This window comes from Pipistrellus hanaki (genome assembly GCF_964339955.1).
Source record: "Pipistrellus hanaki genome assembly, chromosome: 10".
NCBI classification, from domain to species: domain Eukaryota; kingdom Metazoa; phylum Chordata; class Mammalia; order Chiroptera; family Vespertilionidae; genus Pipistrellus; species Pipistrellus hanaki.
In genome coordinates, this window is record NC_140512.1 from 34,221,570 (window position 1) to 34,243,918 (window position 22,349).

Here is a 22,349-nt window from a genome sequence, read left to right on the forward strand (position 1 = left end):
GCTTTTGTGGGTCGATGACTGCTTTTGCAAAAGATTTTAAAAACATTTTATTCATTATTTATTTAGATAAATATATACTATATATGTGCTGTAATTATGTATTTCCAAGAATATGTAAGAAGTAAAGGTAAAGACCAGCAATAATGATTTCACCACTAACTACTTCAACTCTACTTTGTTTTTAGGTAGCATAATGATTGCAGGCTCTTATGAGTTTCTAAATATTGAATTTTTAAAATGATATAAATTTGTAACATAGCCAGAAATTGTTTTGACAGAATTTGCTATAATTTACAAAATGGTGTGTGTGTGCATCAAATAAGAAACCCACTATTTTCACCATTTACATTGTTCTTTGATTCCTAGGATTCTTAATGATATCTCTTACATTGGTCTGTGGTATAATCTTGAAAATTCTGCTCAAGTTCCCTGTGTCATTCAGTATATTTTTGTTAGCAGTACATAAAGATTTCTTCAATTCAATATTCTAGCGTAGAAAAAAAAAACAGATTTTTTTTCTCATGGAAATAATTGTAGTCATTTCTAGAAAAAGCTTACATTTGAATATTTACTTATTAACAGAGATAAGGATTTTAATATTGAGTTATTTTTTTCTCTCTCCTGGATTTTGGCAGTTCCTAAGTGTATTAAATACTCCTTTTTTAAATTTAGTCTTGGAGTTGCAATTTTTTTATTTACTGGTGAGTGAGCTATAACCTGAGATAAGTATTACCCCTAATTTAGACAAGCAAATTCTTCCTCACCTCGGGGCCCCATCACAAATACATCAGAGCTCCACATGTAGACTAAGTCATTCTAAAATGTGTCACTATTGAAAGTATTAGTAAGGATTAGGTCATTTCCAAATGGCATATATTTCAACATTGTATTCTAACAAATCTAGCATATAAACCTTACTTTATCCTTTTGTATTTATTCTTGAGCTGAAAGATAACTTGATTTTACTATTAATTGAAATCATCTACAAATTGGAACTATATCAATGTAACAAACTTGTTCTTAGTTTATTAGCTGGAAATTCATAGCTATACCAACAAGAATCACCTGCTTACATGAAGGTAAAAAATAATAAATTAAGATTCACTTTTATATTCCTCATGGTGTTTGACTTGAATTATACAATGAAAAATCTTAATTTATAAGTTATTATGACAGAGTTATGAAGTAAATATGCAGTAATTATGTTGTAATTTGATATGAGCTAGGAAGACATTAACACCTAACTCTTCACCTATCAAGAGCCCAGATTATTGGCATTCTGAACTGTAAGGAACACTGCCCAAAAACCTAAAGTTAAGCAAAAAATATAGTTACTGAAAATTGTGTCCATATACTTAGCTCAATAGAAATTCTCATTTTTGTTGTCTTTTTACTGAATTTATCTTAATGAGGTTAGTGGTCTGGTTTCTAAATCCATAATAAATTACTGTTGAGGAAATGTCACTTAGACAAATACACTGACAATATCAGAAAACAGTGGCTGAAACTTTTCAATCAAGTGAGGACTCTGAAAACATAAAAAATGTTGAATACAAGAATTAAGACAGAACTGGCAGATTGATGGTACTCACTGCAAACACAAAAGGCTGGCACACTGGTAGACACATAGTAACATCTGTTACCCATACTCATGACCCTGAGATGACAAAGAGCGTGCAAATTATCTTTAATGTATTTTCTTGAAGTAAAGAATGTGATTCTTTTCAAATTTCCCTTTGAAAGATGATTGAAATACTAGTTTGCTTGAAGGAATATGGCCTCAACTATTTGGAAATTTCTCCATTCTCATAAACTCAGAAATGTTTATAATCTAAAGGTTCTCATAACCATCTATATGTTTAACTGAATTTTTCACTATTGAAAGTTAAATTAAGGAGAAGGAACATCAAATTGTGTGGGTTTGTCATTTAGTCTGTATTACATTTGATGTTAGCTAGTATTATCTATTATTTCTTAATGTCAGAACACAGATATTTAAAAATTTTAACTGCTTTCAAATATGATTTTGGATGGTTTATAATACTGGCAGAGTAACTAAAGTACCGTTATTTTTATTTGATTTTATTTTTTTCCATAGCTAGAATTACCACAGTAAACTCTCCCCCCTACTTCACCTCAAATGCATTTCTTGAGTCTAATAAGGAGAATATTGTAGAGGAAGAAATGCATAAGCTTTATGACATATAATTGTGTTTTAAGCTTCTTTATACCTAAATAATTTAGCTAAGTTGCTAACTTTTCTGAAAACACTTGATTCCTTAAATGAAATTGGGTTTTGTAACATTATATGAAATATTTAGTATAAATGTATATTTATAATCCTATTGTGATAAAAAAAAGTTTTTGTGTGTTGTGTGCTTCCCCCTTTTTTCTAAGAAAGGTTATTAACTAGTGTTAGCATATATTCAAGTAATGTGGGTCCTATAATTTCCCCCTTGGTTTCTTAGTTGTGGATATCTCAACTTTTAAAGTTTTAAATCAGTAAGAGAAACAATGTATGAAAAGAATCTGACAGATTGGAGAAAAAAATTTTTTTTTGCTTTTTGTTTGTTTTTTACTTTAAAAGAGAACACAAAGAAAAGGAGGAATATAAGTCTTTCTATAAGATGTATACATCTTTGTTATTTGTTGTTCAATTTTGGTCATGTTATTCCAACTGATAAAAAATTATTTTTATAAGACACTGAAATAATACAGATCTTTCTTCATTGTCAGCAGGATGAGATTGTCTGAAACGAAGAATAGGTATGATAGTTTTTTTAGACTTTGTACATCATAGGTGGCAAAGACACTATAAAACATTTATTAATAAGATTTAAAATGTACTAGGAGGCCCTTTGAAAACCAAATACACTGAGAAAAAAATGACAGGTAAATTTTGAGAAAATTACATCTAGTTCTTAGAATGATTTTTATTTGCTATAGATTGTGATAGCTTTCTATAAAATTTGGAAAGTTATAATCTACATTAACTTGGAGAAAGAGTGATGAGATATAAATTGTATAGAATGATTACAAATTGGTGTATGTAGCCTTAGAATTCCTGAGAGTTCAAAAAATTTTAGAATAATCACAATGTAATGAATTGAATTAATAATCTTGAATTATATGTATCATATCATATTTTTAAGCTACCTAATGGAAAAATGATTAATCCTTGAAGTTCAAAATCAAAATTGTGTTAGTTTTAAACACATATATTCATTCATATGACCTTAACATTTCTATTACAAAGTGTTCTGAATGATATTTTTTTTTTATCATTTGTTATATTTTGTTTTTCCTACCATTATTTTAGATTTAGATTGTTTTTGTCATAAACATTAATTTAATAATCTTGTGGGCTAAAGGTAGAATTAGCAATGATAAAATTCAAATGGGAAATTGTTTGCTATTTGTCTTTGAAAAAGATGCTTTCTAAAATATTTAGATATACCTTAAATCTGTTTACCCTGCAGATGTGATGAATGCAGACTGTGCTACCATTTTGGCTGTTTGGATCCTCCTTTGAAAAAGTCTCCTAAACAAACAGGCTATGGATGGATATGTCAGGAGTGTGATTCTTCATCTTCTAAGGTAAGGGAGAAAGCCTATAAGGAAAAGTATTGTTTCTCTTCATTTTGATAGCTTTTCTATATCTACCATCAGCTTCCTAACTTTAAAGAGAATTGGGGTATGAAGGGTTAACATTTTAAACTAATGCAATTTAAGATATATATATATATATATATATATAGCCTCAGTAATTTTATTGCCCTTAAGGAATAAATAGCTCTACTAAATTATATCAATTTCCTCTATAAAATATTTAATCTGTTTTGTATGTTCTCTATATTACTGTAACATATCAAATAGTGCTATGGTAGCCAAAAAAGTCACCCTCTGCTAATTTACCACACCTGGGGAGTAGGGACTAGCAGGGAAATTCTGACTTGAGTCATCTGTATAAATGTTAACGAAAAGAATAATCAGTAAAATCCAATTTTATTTTGTAGATGACTCAATTTAACATAAATAAGTATTTTGTGAATGTTTATATGATCTGTATTTTTTAAACTAGTTTTTATATTCTAAAATTCATTTCTGATATTTATTTTAGCTAAGTAGGAAGGATCACATTTCCAATAAGGTCATTTAATAGTTTATTTCATGAAATAAACTATTAAAGTTATGTCTTTTGCATATCATTATTATACCCTTAAATGGTGGTAATCTATAGTTTAAGATTATTGTGTTTCTTTAAAGTGTGTGATTAGCTAGACTTATAATGCTTTGGTTCATTTGACAGAAATATTGAATATACTTGAATTAAGACATTCTGTGGGTTAATCAAATTGTTCTTCCTTTACTGTCTATTGTAATGTAGCCATCAAACCATCCTTTTTTAAAATACCACTTAAATGTATTTATCTGTCCTAGAGTAAGTTAAAATTTATACTGGATTTCTATTTAATCAGGGAACCAAAAGTATTCTTTCTATCATTAGTTAGAATGATTTGCTCCAGCTTACCACAGAGGCCATCTGTAAATGTTTATTTATTAAAACTAGTTTTACAGAAAAAAATATTTAAAGGTTTTATAAAGTAACATATGTATTAAAAGATTATATATTTGTACAATAATTATTAACATAGAAAATAGTATGCATTTTATTTAATAAGTAAAATATTTTGCACATGGTTTTAAACTATACAATATCAAGAATTATTTTCCATTAATTTTATTAAGACCCAGATTTAAGAGGGAGCATATTTAACAGCAAAAGGTTTTATTGCATAATTTTTAAATGCTTTCCAGAAGTTGAATTTAAATGAACAAATAAATAGTGGCATACTATATATTTTAAATAATTTTCTTATGGAACTCTTTGTAGTCTAAGATAATTATTTAAATGTGGTTTTTTTTTTTTTTTGTTTAGGGTTTCCTCCTAACCTTAACAAGCAAATTATGAAAGCAATTTTTGAAAAATAATTTATTGCCTTTTATAAATATGTCTTTTTGCATACATCCTTTTGAAAGGCTCTATACTACCATAAATATGTAGCTTTATATTAAACACAAAGAGTGGCTTTGTAAATATGGTAATGAATATTGAAAATGCAAGGGGACATATTTCACATAGTTTTGGAATGCACCATACATTTTGTATAATAAATGCAGTAAGTGCCAATAGCCATTGAAAAGAGTAAGATATTTTTTATTTTTGTTTCTTCCTCTCTACTAGAAATTAAGTAGGTCTTGAACTCTGAATGGAAATCCATTAGGATGGCACACTGTTAGAAAACTTGCATTGTATTTGCTAAACTGTTTGACAAGTGATTGAAAAGCTATTTAAATATTTTTCATATATTAAGACCATAGTCCTAATACAGCTACTTGAGTAATCTTTCAGAAAATGTATTTGTCACACCCCTGCTTTACATCTTAGTGTGCTTTCATCCTCCTATATATCAAAAATATATCCTCCCCAAATCAGGAAATTAATGTTGATACATCATTACCATTTAATTCTCAGATCCGATTCAGGTTTTGCCATTTGTCCAGTAATGTCCTTTATAGCAAAAGGATCCAGTACAGAATCACTTGCGGCATTTAGTTTCTTAAGTCTCTAATCTTTGTCAGTTTTTGTTTTTTATTATCTTGCCACTTTTGAAGATTACAGAGCAATTATGTATCTTTGATAAGAATAATACTGATGTGATGCAGTATACTTTCTATCAGGTGACACATGATTTTGATTTGAGCCATAGCTGGTGGTGTTAACTTTAATCACTTGAATCAAGGAGTTATCTGGAAGTCTTTTCCACTCTCTTCTACTTATTCATCAAATTTTCATTTTCTGCCCGCCTCCCCTGGCTTTATTTTCATTCCTAGAGGCCCGGCGCATGAAATTCGTGCACAAGGGGGTGGGTATCCCTCAGACCAGCCTGCACCATCTCCAATCTGGGATGTCTGACTGCCCGTTTAGGCCCGACCCCGGTAGGATTAGGCCTAAATGGGCAGTCGGACATCGCTCTCACAATCCAGGACTGCTGGCTCCCAATTGCTTGCCTGCCTGCCTTCCTGATTGCTCAGGTAACCGGGGCCCGCCAAGGCTTGCCATGCCAGCAGTGGAAGCAGCAGACATGTGATGGGGCATCTCCTTCCCCTGATCGCCAGGTCACCTCCTGCCTCTGAGGGCTCCCAGACTGTGAGAGGAGGCAGGCCGGGCTGAGGGACCCCCCCTCCAGTGCATGAATTTTCATGCACAGGGCCTCTAGTACTTAATATAGATCTCAACAACTTCTGTGGCTGAAACACCCGAAACAAAGTCAACTTATTTTGACATGGTTAATGAGCATGTATAATTATTTATTTTAAAAGTGATTCATCCAAGTCATCTATATTCACAAGTGCCACTGAGGATTTAAATTTATATCCTATATTTTACAGTGACTTTGCCAGTTATGATTTTTACCTTTTCATCCTTGTTTAAGCTCTGTTTTGTGGAAAACCATAAAGTAAACATGACAGGTCATTATCTGACGAGTACAAGATGAGCTGTCTTAGCATAGAGACCTGCATGTAGTTTGCCTGTATTTGATCTTTCTAGTATGCTACTCTTTATAAGTCATAAATATGCTTAGAAATCTCATCCAAATTCCTATGGAAGATTTTCTGGAACTACAAATGCCAGATGAAACAAGTGGCACTTTTTGATAATCATTGTATTAAAAAATCCCTGAGTAAGGGAAGTATGATATTTTTTTCACTTCTGTTTTATTTTCCAAATTTTCTGCATTGAACAGCTAGAATCCTATAACTGATATACTTATGTTGAAATGACATACATATTTATTTTCAAGTAAAATAGTCATTGAGAATTTTGCCTCTTTAAGAATGGAACAGAACAATCTCCAAGGAGTATTTGCTATAATACATTAAGCAAGCACATTTAATTCAGCCTAGAAGTATTATAAATTGAATGTCTGAATTTTATGTATTATGAAGATTTGTGAAAAATATAAAATTAAAATGAGTTATCCTTTAAGGTCCTTTGAAATTTGAAGCACATAACTGATTCATGGAGAAGGACTTTGTAATATTTTAACTATTCATTTGGCCTCTTGGATTTTTTCTGACATTAGGTTAAATTTTAAGTCTTTGAATTTAGCACAGTTGACAGAGAAGTCATTTTCAGGTAAAATTTATACCACTTAACCATCTTAATTCAGTAGTCTTCTCGCACTTGTGTAACAAGCAGTGCACTTCATTCAGAGCACTTACTTTCAGCTTTACTGTACACTTAAAACAGTGCACTTCATTCAGTTTTACTGAGTGTTGACTGGCCTTTTCACTGATACAGGCGTGTAAAAATCTGGAGAAAGGCTGTGTGCAGTGCCCTTCATTACAATCCCATAGAACAAATCTGTTGTGGTTTGTAGACTTACTCAAAGCCTGAGAATTAAAACTCTGGGGTGGTTCTCCTTGATGATGGCTATAATTAAAAATTTAAACTTTAGATTTCCTCTTTTCTACTGTGTGTGATAAAACCCACAAACTCCAAATGATGTTCTACCTTATCTATCCTAGACTAAGTTCAAACTATGGCCCGTTACTACGGCATTTTCCCTAGCAGGCAAAATTGTACTAGTATGTCTGTTAAGCTTTTAGTTCCTAAAGGAGTATCATACTTTGAGACTAGCAACATGATTTGTGAATTCAGTGAAAAGTAACAGCCATTCACAATTCCATTGTGCTTTTTTTTAGAGTATGTTGTTACACTGAACTGAACTTATTATTTACTTGTCATAATAGCCTGCTCACAGAGGTTGCTTATATCATTTGTCCCAGACATGTTTCTGAAACCTATCCCTAGGTAATATTTTTATCACGTAACAATTTTCAGCAAAACAAAGGTTGTTTATGGTTATTCTTTATAAAAGAATTAGAATTTATGCCGATGTGTTTAGTTCTATAACTTAAGGAAGTTTTCATGGGGCTTGTGTAATATATATTAAGCATATTGGTTTACTTCAATAAATTATGGTCAAGTATTGTTTAAGAACCTTTTAAAATATGTGATTTATTTCCTTTGTAAAATTTATCAGTGTTTCTGACATATATTTTTATATATTCAGCATCATATTCATAGAGAAAGAAAATGATTTGGAACCTTTAAAACTAGACAAATGTTTTCTATATTAATAACATGCAAAATTAAAAAACTAAATTAAGTTACACTTACTACAAACTGGAAAAAACAAGCCATTTTCTAATTTGGATGGCATGTGGGCTTGATGAGTTTCCATAGCATGCTGTGGATTGCCATATGTGATGAGAAACTAAATCACAACTAAATAATTAATCAAAGTACACTAGTGTGTCATACATAGAGATGTCTTTCAGAAATTACCAACTTAATATTATTCCGTAGTTTAAAAAAATTTTTTTTTTTTTATTATTTTGGAGAAAAAAATGGCCCCTACTAAGAATACGGACTTAAACTGAAAAGTATTTTATTACCTCTTTTCGAAAATGAGACCCAGTATTTGAAATATTAAAATGGGGTTTTATAATATACCATTGTAAAAATTCAGAGATAATGTAGACTATATTAATTATGTAAACCGTTATTCTAGTATTTGTATATAAAGTGTGAGAGACATTGTTCATTGCAAAATGATGATCCTAGTTGACATAAGCTTTCTCATAGCTGTGAAAGTAACCCTAGAATAAGAAAGACTCAAATTCTAGTTTCAAAAAAGAGTGAGATTTCATGTATGCTAGATGTAGATAGAGTTAGTTTATTCCTTCTAATTTATTAAACATTTAGTTTATAGTTCATCATTTTGTAGAATTACTTATTTTAAAAATTAACCTACATATCATGACTTAAATTTGTTTTATTATTATTTTGGAGAAACAAAAGAATATGGACTTTTTGCCTACAACAAAAAATAGATTTCTTCAAATCTAAACTAGAAAATTCAAAGAATGCACTCTGATAGTTCATAGAATTGAGTTCTGAAGTTAAATACACTTAAGCATTCTAATCTTGATGTTTTGATAGAATCCTTTCCAAGATTGATAAGAAATTATAGGCTAGGCTTTGGGGAAATAGTGAAAGTGTGTTATACCATGTTACTAACATTTTGATATTTATTTTTTGAAATTTCTGAAATTCGGATTTGTATCTATAAGCAGTTTATATCTTTAAGTGATAATATTTTTTCCATAAAAATTTGCCATTAAATGTATGAAATTTCTTATATTTTGAGACATTGTTGAATAAGAAAATAGAATCATTTCAAATACTCAGAAAGTCAAAGAATGCAATATGATATGGAGAGAATAGCATTATTTCAAAAGAAATAAACTGGGTTCATAGAGTAACTATAATGCTGTGACCTTCAGCAAGCTTCACTTCAGTGAGCTTCAGTCTGATCATTTGTGGAAAGTTTAATGGCAATACTTACTAAATGGCATACTTTTAAAAATAAGCAAGCATTTTAATCAAAGAGAGAAAAGTTCAAAATTGGTGATAATGTTTCTCTCTCCACTCCCACCCCTTCCTTTCACTCTCTCTAAAAATAAATGGAAAAAAATATTCTTAGGTGAGGATTAACAACAACAAAATCTTCCTCATTACTTTTACTTTATCTCTTTTGCATCTCCTTTTGGTAGTTGACACTGTTTATAACTTCCCACTTTTTATAAACTTTCTTGCCTTTAGTGAACCTGTTCTCTCCTGGTTTTCTTTTGTCTTTCTGATAGGCTTCTCTTGCTTATTTTCACAGATGTCTTTTCACAGATGTGACAATATTCATACCCAAAGCTCAGTACCATAGCAGTTTTGCAACAGGAAATTTGGGATTTACATTTAATGATCCATCTACTTTCTCTGAGTTAATGTTCATCAAAAGAAAGACTTTTTGCCTTTTTAAATAATCTGTGACATAATGTAGGGATAAATTTATGCATAAGCTCTGGTTGACCATTTCCATTATCTAATTAGTCTCGCCTGTACTACAAAGTTTAGTATTTACTTTAACAGGAGAATACATACCAACTGATCTTCAAATGAAAAGTTATCCTGGAGATATGATTAAATGTGCTACAACTAAGGTGTCATATTGTAAGTTTTGTTTAACTTTTAAGCTAGAAAGTAATAATTCAAAACAGTAATTTTAATAAAACAGAATTAATAATATATAAAATTTGGTTTAAAAAAATAAGTGCTTCTCACTCTTTTTCTCTTTACTTCTTTTCTCTGAGTCTACCTCTCCGGAGAAACTTAGAGTCAGAAAAATAAGTTACTTTGTTTATATGTTTTTAAATTATTTATAAATGTAATACATGGTCATTGTAGAATAATTGAAAAATTCAAAAAAATTAAAAATATTTAAAATTACCTGTAATAATAGCACCTAAAAGTATGACATTTCTGCTCATGTTTTGGTATAGTTTACTACAAGCTACTTTTTAAGAATTGCATTCATATTAATCAAAGGAAACCATCAACAAAACGAAAATACAGTCTACTGACTGGGAGAAGATATTGAGCAATGATAGATGTGATAATGTGTTAATATCCAAAATTTTATGAAGAACTCATGCAACTTAACACACAAGATTTGATTTAAAAATGGACAGAGGACCCGAAAAGACATTTCTCCCAATAGGACATTCAGCTGGCCAATAGATGTATGAAAAGATGCTCAGCATCACTAATTATCAGGGAAATGCAAATTAAAACCACAATAAGATGTCACCTCACACCTGTCAGAATGACTATCATCAATAAATCAACAAACAACAAATGTTGGGGATGACGTGAAGAAAAAGGAACCTTTAAAACTAGACATGATTTGGTGGCAATGCTGCTGGTGGGAATGCAGATTGCTGCAGCTACTGTGGAAAACAGTATGGCGTTTCCTCAAAAAATTAAAAATAGAACTCCCCCATTTGACCCAGCATTTCTACTTATGGGTATTATTAAAGAAATCCAAAACACTAATTCAAAAAGAATATTCACTCCTATGTTCATTGCAGCATTTATAATAGCCAAGATATGGAAGCAAACGAAGTACCCAAAGACAGACAAATGGATAAAGAAGAGGTAGTGCATATATACAACGGGATATTACTCAGCCATAGAATGAGTGAAATCTTGCCATTTGTGACAACATGGGTGACCTAGAGGGAATTATGATAAGTGAAATTGAAATAAATGAGACTAAAATAAGTAACATATGTTTTTCTAGACAACCAGTGGAATCTAAAAAACAAAATAAATGAACAAACAAAACAGAAACAAAATCATAGATAAAGAGAACTCACTATGTTGTATATCTGAAACTATTAAAAGACTGCATGTCAACTGGAATTGAAAACATTTTTCAAATTTAAAAATTATAATCATATACATTCTGTTTTAATGGCCTTTTTCATCTAATTTTATATATAAGAATTTTTCATGTTAAATATTCTTTTTCAACCAGATTTTTAAGTATTATGCAGTATTTCTTTGGGCACATGTACTTTTTTTTTTTTTTTTTTTTACAATATATTTTATTGATTTTTTTACAGAGAGGAAGAGAGAGGGATAGAGAGTTAGAAACATCGATGAAAGAGAATCATTAATCAGTTGCCTCTTGCACTTCCTCAACTGGGGATGTGCCCGCAACCAAGGTACATGCCCTTGACCGGAATCGAACCTGGGACCTTTCAGTCCACAGGCCAATGCTCTATCCACTGAGCCAAACCGATTTTGGCAGACACATATACTCTTATTGTAATTGCTGGATCAAAAAACAAAAAGAACACTTTTAAAATAAGGAAGTGCCATAGTAGTAACAGCAACAATGAACATTTATTGAGTACTCCTATGTGCTAGCACTATCTAAGCACTTAAATATATCATCCCTTTTAATCCTCACGATAGACCTTAAATCTTTTATCTCCTTCTTGACGGTTAAAAAAAAAGTTTAAAGAACTTAAGGATTCCACAGCTAATAAGTGATGCAACAGTGATTCAAACCCATGCCTGCCTGGTTTTAGAATCTGTTTTAGAAAATTGTTTTGTTTTTTTAAAAAAAAAATATTTTATTGATTTTGTACAGAGAGGAAGGGAGAGAGATAGAGAGTTAGAAACATCGATGAGAGTCATCGATCAGCTGCCTCTTGCACACCCCCTCCTGGGGATATGCCCCCAACCAAGGTACATGCCCCTGACCGGAATCGAACCCAGGACCTTTCTGTCCCCAAGCCGACGCTCTATCCATTGAGCCAAACCGGTTTCGGCTAGAAAATTGTTTTTATACATATATTCAAATAAGTATTTCTATTTATTTGTTGTAAGAGATTCTCAAATTAGGTTTTGTCCTGAAGCCATTTTAGATTTTCATAATGTAAAAATTCAGATAATTTTTCTATTAGAAGTAAACACTAAGAAAAGGAAACAAAATACCTTTTGTTAAAAGATATCTCTTTTGGGCTTTCTAATGAATAGGAGAATAAAAACTGGGGGGTTATTCTTAAAACAAACAGATTGATTAAAGATGGTCCTACTGTAAGGAGTAGAAGATAGATGATAACTCTTCAAGGCTTTTTCTTCATAAAATTCAGTGAAATAAGTATCTGTGTTAAGAGAGCTGCCACTTGACAATATAGATGAGTTATGTAGAGCCAACCTTATGTTATCTATTATACTTGGAGGGAGGGTGAGGGAAAGGGATCTAAAAGTGAATTTCATATTAGGCACCAAGAGCTGTATTTTAGCTGAGTCAAATATTTCTTCTTAATGATTGTCATGAGTTGTGAAGTTTGAAAACCTTTTTTTGTAAAAAAGAAACTCAAACCAACCACATTCAATCTCTTTGCAAAGATAGATTAAGAATATTTTGATTTGTGAGGTGTCAGCCACTTTATGTACAAACTAGAAGATTTTGTACATTTTTTCAATATCAGCATTATTTTGCAGTAGAAAGTCCCTTTATTTAAAACAATAGCTTGTTTGTCAGTGGATCAGATACTAATTATAATGCATTTTATATTGGTTTTGGGTTCTTTTGTGTGAAATTACTTCTCCTATAAAAAGTTAAAAAATAGTTACCTCCTCCTTTATAGATAAGAATTCATGTATTTAACTGTTTTTACTCTATTTCCACCCATGACCTAGCTCAACCATGTAGATTCTTTTGTGGTTTCAGACTTCTACAAGTCGTTCTAGCCTTAATATATTGTTCCCTTTCTTTCCTTTGAATTATATTCATATGCTAAATTTAAACTCTGGTCACCTAAGATGTAATCTATTTTATGTTTTCTCTGAAGGTTTCTTAAAGGTTTATGTTGTAGTGTTAGACCTTCATTGAAGTTAAGTTGGTTTTTTGTTAAATGTACCTTCAATAATGCCTACAAATGATTATCTGCTTCACTGGTTTGAAAACTGTTTAAAGTATGCTTATAGAGGTTAAAATTTTTAAGAATCACTTTGAAAAGTTCAGACTGCATCAGAGCATTTTTATTAGTTCACTTTTGTGTTCCTGGGGGACTGGATTATTTCCTGAACTTTTCAAGACAAATAGTATTCTGTTTCTCCTAAAATCAGGTATCTAAATTTAGATTACCAGGTGCTTGTGAATCAGTTTCCAAATCACAGATATATAAGTAGCTTAAAGCAAGTCATAAAGATAAGGTAATCAGGCATTGTTTTCTTATTTTAATACAGCAGTTTAACATATAAAAACATCAGAATGTAATAACTCAACATTTATTCCATTACCCAGTTATTAGTTTACTTATCACTAATTTCCCCCCACTTCAAGTTATTTAAGATGGTGAATGAAGTAGATATTTTTAGAATGAATTCTTTTCTCTTTCAAAAGCAGGTAACTTGCTATATAATTTAGACAGTTTTCTGCCTTTTCCTTGTGACATTTAATGACAGTGTGGAAGTTTTAAAGTGTTTATAGCATAAAGCCTATATATAGTAAGTCTAGCCTTGTCTTCCACTTCTTTGTGCACCTGAGTCTACTACTCATATGTCCAAATTTTGGGGTGAACTTTGTCTTTATGATTGTTCCTGAATCCCCAATTTTCTACTCTTTCTCATTTTTCCCTGAATTAATGGAAGCAGCATTTGAAGACATGGCAGTCTACAAATCCTGCAATCTGAAACTGACACCTTTAACAAAAAACCATTCAAATTAATTTTAAATAAAGGGTACAAAAGGAGACAATAGAAGTGGTCTTATCTATTCTCTGTATGAAATGCTTTAATGACTATCCAGATTCCTATTTTTATAAGACTAATCTTTAGTTTTTATTCAAATATAAATATTTTTTCCTGAATTCAAGATGCAAATAAAAAGCAACTTAATACTTTCAGTTCACTGCCTTTAAACAAGCCCTGTTGGATATTTTCTCCAATAAGGCTGGGGCATATTTCATTTTTCTTTTTTAGTCTCCTTGAGGTATTACTAGTCTTTTAAATATATAACCTAGCCCAGTTTAATGTCAGGGCATCCTCAGGTCTACCTCAGGATGAGAAATCTAGATTTTGGAAGGGCCCCCTACTTCTTTTGCAAGGTGCTGTCTGTCATTACTAGGGTTTTCCTACCTGCAGTTCCCTTGATGTGAGAGACGCCTTTTCCTGTGGGTTACTTACAACTTTTCAGAACTTAAGTTCTTCCCTCATTTTGATTGGTATCACCTCATTCCCATCAGCTGTCCTTTTTGGTTGGGTACCTTTCTAGACAACCAGAGTCTTGCTGTCTACCACCAGGTGTCATTTGTCCTAAGTAAGCACATGGGAACCCTGACCTTGCAAGCTCAGACGAGCAGTCATTCCTCACAGCACTGCAGCTTTTCTCTGTGTTGCTCTGTCACTATAGCCAGGCAGACTTGCATCGCCACCCAGTCTCTGCGCCCTTCAACCTCCCTCCAGGGCACACACTCTCTGAGTTCTTTTCAGAAAACCCCCCTCATTTAGGGACTTCCTTTAACGTACCTCTTCTAAAGAAATCCCTCCTCTCCAGTCCCTGCTCTCCTCATTCATCAGGTTTCTTCCCCTTTGAGTTACCAGACCAATTTTTGGTTTGAAATGCTTCAGAGGAACTATTTCCTGAAGTACTTTTTTTTTTTTTTTAATATATTTTTTACAGAGAGGAAGGGAAAGAGATAGAGAGCTAGGAACGTCGATGAGAGAGAGACATCGACCAGCCGCCTCTTGCACACCCCCTACTAGGGATGCGCCCGCAACCGATGTACATGCCCTTGACCGGAATCGAACCTGGGACCCTTCAGTCCGCAGGCCGACACTCTACCACTGAGCCAAACCGGCTGCGGCTATTTCCTGAAGTATTTTATCAGTGCATAACTTTTAAAAAAAGAAACTTTAGAACACTTATGAGAGGGTGAGGGAGAAAATTTCACTCACCCTTAGAGTCCTTTAAAGTGAGTATGTCAAATACCCTCTCGCAGTGACTCAACTCATGATCTCTCTCTCTTTTATTTATTTATTTTTTATTTATTTTTTTATTAGGACATCCACTTTTTCAAATACTTTCTACCAGTTCCTCAGCTCTTCTCGAGACCTCCAGGATATCTTCCTCCTCCTGACTTAAGCCTTTCCTTCCTTTTTAAACTACGATTTGGCATTTCAGTGTACACTTTTACAAAACATTAGAGTCCTTTATTATAATTTCTCAACTTTCTCTGGATTCACTGTATTGACTCATCAAAACTGTTTTTTTCTGGTTAGAAATACGTAACTGGAGAAAACCATGAATTTGGGTTCACTACAAATGTATGCCTCCTACGTTAAACCGGGCCTCATTGCCATCATGTGAGCTCCTTATCAGATTTCTTATAGCAGCTATTTCAAATCTCTGTCACATATCTCAAGTCTCAGCTTTATTTCCAGCACTCCCATTTATCAAGAGGACTCTGTCTTTTACTTCACTGAGGAAAAAGGGTCCATATCCTCATCTTATCTCCTCTCAACTTGAGAAATAGCCTTTGTACTTTCCGTATCTCAATCTCTTATTCCCTGTCTCAGAAGAAGGGGGGGGGAAAGTCTTTAGTGAACCAGTTCTTTAATACTTTTGTTCTTTATTCCAAAAAAATCTTTCTCTTCAGAATCCGTTTCATTCTCATTAAGCCATGTTAGAAGTTTTTTACAAGTCTATCTTTTTGAAAGATGACTTTTCACATATCTTTTCAGATTAGAAAACTCAAGGAAGGAACTCTCCATTGTCCATGCCATAGGACAGGTATCAGGGCTTTATCCCTCAATTCAAAGGCCATCTATATAGCCCTAAGCTGCTCACACACACACCCCACCCTTCCCTCTCCACTTCCTCCCTCTTCCTTCTCACAAATATCATCAGGCTTGTTTTTGTTATTGTTTTTAAATTAAATATCCAGCTTAAGTCCTGGTTTTCTCCACAGTACTTAGGAATAAATTTCTCTTGCATTTGTTTGCTAGATTGTTCATTTGGCATTTGGTAGATGCTTCTTTGTATTCAGTTATTCATCTTTTTATGTCTAGATTCTTTTTACCAGATAGATTATAAACTCTCATTTCTCTCATACTTTCTTGAAAACAGGGAACCAGAATATTATATATAATTTTTTCAAGGTAGAGTTAAAATTGCTCTTGGTAGTTCACTGCTAGCTGTTTCCTGTTAGTTGTTATTGAAATAATTTTTTAAACCTTTATTTTACTGAATGACAGTAGAAAGATATAAGTTATAGGTTTTGACCTAGATGCCCAAGGCTGTTTGTTGAAATAACAAGTGATGTCTGAAACATAAATGTCTGCCAGCCATGACCCAAATATTCAGGAAAGACTAAGAGACATGAGAAAATACCTCTTGAGCAAATTTAAAATATTCTTTCTTAGAAGATTTTCTGTCTAGTACACTCAGCATTTCTGTTAACATTTAAGAGTATCTGTTGATTGTAGCAGATTTCTTTGAAATAGAGATATAGTTTTAAATTAAAAAGAAACTGCGTTCTCCAGAATGAAGAATACTGAGGTTGTCAAAGTGTGTAGAACTAATCCCAAAGAAAATATCTGTTTTGTATTTTTTTCATACATAAAATTTGAGAAGAAACAGTAATTCTTTTACTTATGTAGGTGTTTTCTTTTTCTTGATGGGCCTACTAATATGTCTGTAGTGGGAACTTCATTTTATTGAGTAAAAATCTATATAGTAGTCAAAGTTATGGCACATTTTCCAGTAGATGCTCGAGTATACTTAGATAATCAGGAATAATCTGGTCATTAAAAAACATATTCTGGAAGGACAGATAAGACATGTATACATATAATTTTAATACAAGGTTTAAAGTGTTAAATGTCATTAGAAGATGCAGATAAGCTACTGTGGTAATTGAGAGACTAGGAACATTGTTTTCAAGAATCAAAAGGAGATTGTGAATAATATATCATTGGAATGGGATTACAAAAACTAGATCGGGTTTGATAGGAATGTAAATCATGATAGGTTACCAGGGGTATACAGCACAAACAAATGAAATACCAAATTTTTGGTGGATTAACACTTGTTGATTTCCATGCAAGTAACATGTCACTACAGGTTAGAAGAGCAAGTCTGCACATTTGATTACTTGGGAACCCAAGCTAATGACAGTTTTATTTCAATATAGATACAAGGCATTGTAGGAGGAAACATGGCAACTTACAGAATGACTTTTAAAACCATACATGGAAGTTAACACACGCCACTGCAGCTTACATTCTACAAAGTACATAGTTAAACCTAACTTTAAGAAGCCAGGGAAGTATAATGCTACCATACTTCATAAGCCTTTCTGGTACTTAAAACATCATAGGGGAATCCTTGAAGAAAAAAAGAGTACAATAAGTGCTGGAGAGGATGGGGAGAAAAAGGAACCCTCCTGCACTACTGGTGGGAATGCAGACTGGTGCAGACACTGTGGAAAACAGTATGGAGTTTCCTCAAAAATTTAAAAATGGAACTCTCATTTGACCCAGTAATCCCACTTCTAGGACTATATCCCAAGAAAACAGAAACACCAATCAGAAAGGATATATGCACCCCTATGTTCATAGCAGCACAATTTACAATAGCTAAGATTTGGAAGCAGATGAGTGGAAACTGTGGTACATTTATACAATGGAATACTACATTGCTATTTGCAACAGTATGGATGGAACTGGAGAGCATTATGCTAAGCGAAATAAGTCAGTCAGAGGAAGATAATTATCACATGATCTCATTCATATGTGAGATATAATGATCAACATAAACCGATGAACAAAAATAGATCCGGAGACAAGGAGCAGGAGAGGAGAGGGGTTTAGAGATCAATCAAAGGACTTGTATGCATGCATATTAGCATAACCAATGGACATGGACACTGGGGCAGTGGGGGCTTGCCCTCAGGGGTGGGAGTGGACGGGGGGGGGTCCATCGAGGAAAAAAGAGACATATGTATTACTTTAAACAATAATAAAAAAAAAGAGTATGTGTATAATTTGGTATGGGGGAAACTGCCTAATAGCTTGAAAAGCACTAAATTCTGATAATTGCTAATCATGTGTCTTAAACTTTATTTTGATTTTTAATAAACTTTTTTTTAGTTTTTTTTTTTTTTTAGTTTTAGGTTTATAGTAAAAGTGAGTAGAAAGTAGAGTTCTCATATATTCCCATTCCTGCATCCATCCTCACGAATTTTTCCATTAACATCTTGCATTGGTGTGGTACATTTGTTAGACTTGATGAACCAATTTTGATACATTATTATTAACTGAAGTCCATAATGTACATTAGGATTCATTCTTTGTGATATACAGTACTTTGTGAGTTTTTAAAAAATTGTGATGTCGTGTATCCACCATTGCAGTATCATTCAGGATAGTTAAAGTCCTTAAAGTCCACTGTGCTCTACCTATTTACCCCTCTGTCCCTTCCCCCAGGCTCCTAGCAACCACAGATCTTATGCTGTTTCTACAGTTTTGCCTTTCCCAGAATGTCATATAGTTGGAATCATACAATATGTATGAATGCCACAGTTGATTTATCCATTCATCTACTGAAGTTGAGAGAGAAAGAATACGTGAATAATTAGTTTGTTGTGTGTACAACAATTTTGGTAGCTTCCAAGTTCTGGCAATTATAAATTAAGTAGCTATAAAAAGATGCATGCACAGGTTTTTATGTGGACATAAATGAGTTTTCAACTTATTTAGGAAAAAGCAAATAAGCATGATTACTGGATCATATGATAAGTGTATGTTTAGTTTTATAAGAAGCTGCCACTTTCTCCCTGTCACCTAGATCTTCTATTGTTATCTTCTAGGAGTTTTATAGTTTTGCATTTTATATTTAGGTCTGTGATCTATTTTAAGTTAATTTTTGTGAAAAGTGTAAGGTCTCTGCATAGATTTTTATGTGATGTTCAAGTGTTTCAGAGTTTTAAATTTGTTAGTATTCAAATGTCAATTGCTTTCTTGTAATCCAGCAATAAATGATTGAAATAGGCTACAAAACCACAATATCATTTTAATTAGCACTTTTTATAAATCTAATAAAATATGTATAAGATCTATATAAGGAAAATTATAAAATTCTAATTAAAGAAGTCAAAACCAGATGGAGAAATATTCTATGTTCAAAGATAGGAAGACTCAATCCTGTCACGGCTTGAACTGTAGATTCAGTGCAATTCCAATCAGAATCTTAGCAAATTATTTTGTGGATATTGACAAACTGATCTAAAGTTTATATGGAAAGTCCAAATTCCCAAAATAGCCAACACAATCTTGAAGGAGAAGAACAGAGTTGGAAAACTAAAACTTATCTGACTATAAGACTTACTGTAAAGTTCTAGTAATCAAGACAGTGTGGTATTGGCTAAAGAACAGGCATAAAGCCCTAGCCAGTTTGGCTCAGTGGATAGAGCATCGACCTGTGGACTAAAGTGTTCCAGATTCAATTCCACACAAGGGCACATGCCCAGGTTACGGGCTTGACCTGCACCCTCCCAGTAGGGGACGTGCAGGAGGCACCCAATAAATAAGTCTCTCTCAAATCAATAAAACGGATTTGAAATAAAAAATCCTATATAATAAAAGCCTAATATGCAAATTGTCCCCTTGGGCTGCTGTTCAATCAGGAGACCTGGAGTTTGACTGCTCGCTATGATGGGTGCTGACCACCAGGGTGCCGCGAGGTGAGCCATACTGCAGCTGCCAGGGCACCATGGGCCAGTCGGGCTCCCTGTGGGTTTCCACAGGAGCTGGTGTGCGCAGTCAGCTTTCATGCAGTGCCACTGGGTGGCCCAGCAGCCCATGCTGCACCATAGCCCAAGGCGTCCAGCCGGGCTCACCACATCTTCACGTGGGGACTTGGGCAACATGACTCAAGTGGAGGGGGGTGCGTGGTGACCTGGGGGTCCAGGTGCTGCCCAGGGCCCAGAGGTCAGCTGGGACCTGCCCTTCCATGCCAGATGCTCACCTTTCGATTGCCAGCCAGGCCTAAGGACCACACCCCTGCATGAATTTCGTGCACCAGGCCTCTATTTTAAATATAAATATAAAAAAAATTATATATATATATATATATATATATATATATATATATATATGGAATATTTCTCCATCTGGTTTTGACTTCACTGGAAGAACAGAATAGAGAGCTCAGGAGCAGAATAGGAATACACACACACACACACACACACACACACACACAATTAACTTTTGACAAAAGAATAAAGCCAATTCATTGGGAGTTTACCAGTAGATTGAGACTGTATTATAATGAATTATAAATATTATGTTATGAATCTAACTACTGAAATTTGTTTGGCTCCCTTAAAATGAAAAAACAAAACACACACACACACACACACACACACACACACAAGATTAGTTAAGGATTAGAAGAAGAGGAGATATCATTTAGACCAGTGATTTGCAAAGTTTTTCAACCAGATTTATTCTATATATTTTGTTACATATAACTTAAAATATTTCATGGAATAAAATCGTGCTTAAAATTTGTTTTTTTCTTTTTAGATTAAAAAATGCTGACTAATCTTCACTAAGTTGATTTCACTATCAGGTTAAACAATTTAAGAAATTTTGATATAGTCGAAGTGCTTTATTTTATAGAAAGGAAAGTGATACCCAGAGAAGTAAGCTTAGGATTACACAGTTTATTAATGACCAGGATAGTGCTAATCAGTGCTCTTTCTAGAGTTATTTATTATTCTATCATTGAGCACTTTGGAAATATTGTATATTAACATTAAATCTGTTCAGTGATTAAAAACAAGTTTAGATGTATAAAATCATTTTTCATAAACATGTAGAAAGATACACAGGAATTATTAGGTAGAGCAACATATATTCCTCTAAGCAAAATTTGTCAAAAGATTGAAAGCATTTCTGCGTTCTTTGTGTGTTCGATGAGTACTTGCACATAAACATGCAGAGTTCCTTGTCTACTGGCATGGGGACCCAGCTCTTCCTTCACTTGACTTACCCTTCTAAGGCCTCTAAACTTGACTTTATGCCTTCTCTCATCAATGTTCCTCATTGCTACTTCTGCTACAAAAAGTGTTTTCTAAAAAATCAGTCTCTCAGATGTACTCAATGTCCCTCTACTCTTAGTCAAATATTCTACAGACTCAGAATCCAATTGACTAGTTAGCTGTATAAACTTGGGGGTGTCTTGTTCTCCTTGTGCCTCATTTCCTCAGTAATAAATACCTCCTTATTTGCTTTTATGTATTTATTTTTATTTTGCTATTTTATCTGTGTTTTAGAGTCAGTTTACAATGATGCTAAGCCTAACTAGTACTTAATTCACTTTTCTACTTAATTGCATGGCCACAGGAAACAGAAATGAAGTGGTTTTCACAAAGATAAAAATGAAACATATATTTATGTATATTATTTCCAAAATACTGAGTATAGCATATCCATTGTGTTGTTATTCTTTCCCATATTTGAGGACTACTTAAAATTATTTTAATAGAATGTCGGCTTTATAACTTTTTAAAACACTCTGGAAATGTGTGTTTTTTTTCCCCATTGAAACTCCATCTTTGTGAAGGAGTAACAATTTCCTGCTTTGGTAATGTTAAATGTACTTTAGCTCTCAATTCATTGCTGTGGTTATGTTTCCAGAGCCTGCTGTAAGAGATAAACCCATTGCAAATGAAGACAGCATTCATTTTCTTCCACCTCAGGCCACACAGAATTGATTGAGGTAATAAAATGACAGCACCTTGTAATATACTGAAGGCTCTTTAATTCGAAAACCAGTTCTAACCTGATTCACAGCTTG

The 22,349-nt window shown here is 33.0% G+C and overlaps 1 protein-coding gene across 4 annotated transcripts in view; it reads left to right on the plus strand.

Annotated features, from left to right (window-relative positions):
- The window catches only part of PHF14 (PHD finger protein 14), a 145,793-nt gene that overhangs the window by 88,858 nt on the left and 34,586 nt on the right, over positions 1-22,349 (plus strand). For 3 of the 4 annotated variants that reach the window (XM_084897095.1, XM_084897094.1, XM_084897099.1), the window contains one exon: positions 3,480-3,597. In XM_084897095.1, the coding sequence (XP_084753221.1) occupies positions 3,480-3,597 (118 nt within the window). Of the gene's footprint in view, positions 1-3,479; positions 3,598-22,189; positions 22,217-22,349 lie in introns of those variants that run through there. The other variant, XM_084897096.1, reaches the window with a different exon arrangement.